The sequence below is a fragment of the Hippocampus comes genome, unplaced genomic scaffold (genome assembly GCF_001891065.2).
Source record: "Hippocampus comes isolate QL1 unplaced genomic scaffold, H_comes_QL1_v1.1 scaffold144, whole genome shotgun sequence".
Classification (NCBI taxonomy): Eukaryota; Metazoa; Chordata; class Actinopteri; order Syngnathiformes; family Syngnathidae; genus Hippocampus; species Hippocampus comes.
Genome location: NW_017805782.1, coordinates 334,755 through 336,775, shown reverse-complemented (window position 1 = coordinate 336,775; position 2,021 = coordinate 334,755). Strand labels below are relative to the sequence as shown.

General features: G+C 61.2%; 1 protein-coding gene across 1 annotated transcript in view; it reads left to right on the top strand.

Annotated features, from left to right (window-relative positions):
- LOC109524866 (disheveled-associated activator of morphogenesis 1-like) overlaps positions 1 to 2,021 on the top strand; it is a 23,742-nt gene that overhangs the window by 11,560 nt on the left and 10,161 nt on the right. The window contains 7 exon segments of the mRNA XM_019884989.1: positions 259 to 325; positions 406 to 523; positions 1,170 to 1,308; positions 1,486 to 1,544; positions 1,614 to 1,837; positions 1,839 to 1,959; positions 1,962 to 2,019. Of these exon segments, the coding sequence (XP_019740548.1) occupies positions 259 to 325; positions 406 to 523; positions 1,170 to 1,308; positions 1,486 to 1,544; positions 1,614 to 1,837; positions 1,839 to 1,959; positions 1,962 to 2,019 (786 nt within the window).

The following is a 2,021-nucleotide window of genomic DNA, read 5'->3' as shown; positions in this document are numbered from 1 at the left end:
CCATCTAGAAAACCGCCATTTTGAGGAGGGGGGGGGGGGGGACTTGAACGAGTGCGACGCCTTTGGAAAATGTCTCTGAACCCGTCAAGACTCGGTCTTCATTTGGCCATTTTGCAAAAAAAAAAAAGTGGCCTCAGAAGGGTTTTGCTCGGAAACGCAAGACGTCGAGAAATGCGTCACGCGCGACATCGGGAGCGCTCGCTTCGGTCGAGCCGCAAGTGAAGAACGCCCTTTTTGTGCCGTTTCGCCCTCCCGCAGGCATTTGGACTACTTCGAGATGCTGCGCAACGACGACGAGCTGGCTCTGGCCAAGCGTTTTGAGTCGGTGAGCCAAATGGGACGCGGCGCCCTCCGCGCCTCCCCCCCCGCGGGGGACTCGCTGACGGGAGCTTTTTGCCTCGGCAGGTACACGTCGACACCAAAAGTGCCAGCCAAGCCTTTGAGCTCATCCGCAAGAAGATGAGCCACAGCGACGCGTACCCGCACTTGATGTCCGTCCTCCATCACTGCCTCCTCATGCCACGTACGTGTCGGCCGCGCTTCGGCGGGGTGGCGGCGCCTCCCGGCCGGCCCCGACGAATTCACCGGCGGCAAAAGGCGGCGACGGCTCACTCGCCGAATCCCGAGCCTTCAAAAGTCAGAGGGGAAGTGGCCAGGGCATAAAAACGCCCGACTTTTCCGGCCGCGACGCATCTCCGTTTCGATCCCAAGAGCGAAACGCACCGTGATTCTTGCGCAATCATTTGGATGATACGAACCAATTCCCCAAATTCACTTTCTCCAAAAAAATGAAAACCAACTTGTCCACGTGGGTCTCGTTTGTCCAAAAGTGTGCGTCGAGCTGTGGGTAGCGCATCGGCCTGCTGACCTCGCACAATTTTGCCTTCAGCATATGAAGAAAGTGCCGGAAAAAAAGGGGGGCGGGGCAAAACCTGGAAAGCGCAAAAGATGTCAGGCATCGTCTTCCTCAAAGGCCTTGGCGCCGCCGTGCAGACACGATTGCGCAAATCTTCAGCGCTTGCGTAACGCCGGAGCGTCCCCAGCGCGGCGCCCGGTTTTCCGCGGGCCCGGGTCTGAGTTTGCGGCGGCCTGCCGCTCGGTCCGTCGTCGCCGACTTTTCCCCGACGCTTGCCCCAATCCCTTGGCGCTTTTTCTCCCCGCCCGCGCAGACAAGCGGAGCGGCAACGCGGTGCAGTACTGGCTGCTCCTGGACCGCATCGTCCAGCAGATGGTGCTGCAGAACGACAAGGGCCAAGATCCCGACGTGGCGCCGCTGGAGAATTTCAACGTGAAAAATGTGGTGCGCATGTGAGTGCTCCCGAAGCAGCCGAGACCGGCGAGTCAAAACGCGCACCTCGGCTGGCGTTCTCATTTCTTTTCCTTCGTGATGGCGAAGACCATCGCGAAGGAATCGTAGAGTCGTGCCGTTAGTCGAGGCCCTCGGCAATACCAAAACCAAATCATGAATGGTGTCGTCTCGCTCAGGTTGGTCAACGAGAACGAGGTGAAGCAGTGGAAGGAGCAGGCGGAAAAGATGCGAAAAGGTGAGTGCGAGCGCGGTGGCCGCCGCCGCCACCGCCCGCCGCTCACCGCCGCCGCCTTTCCCCATCCAGAGCGCCACGAGTTGCAGCAGAAATTGGAGAAGAAGGAGCGCGAGTGCGACGCCAAGACGCAGGAGAAGGAGGACATGATGCAGACGCTCAGCAAGATGAAGGAGAAGCTGGAGAAGGAGAGCGGCGAGCACAAGAACGCCAAGCAGCAAGTGGCCGAGCTCAGCGCGCGCCTGCGCAAGCTCAGCAGCGTACGTCTCGCTTTCACGTCTCCGTTCCCGCATGACAAAAAGAAGCGGACGGCTGCCCGGCGTTGCCCTTCCGAACTCTCACTTGTCCTGTGCACTTCCCCCCCCTTGCAGAGTCAAGCCGGCCCGGTTCCCGGCGGCTCCGCCTCCGCCCCCGGCGGCCCCGCACCTCCTTCCCCTCCCGCGCCGTCCTCTTTCGGCCCGCCCCCTGGCGGCGCGCCGC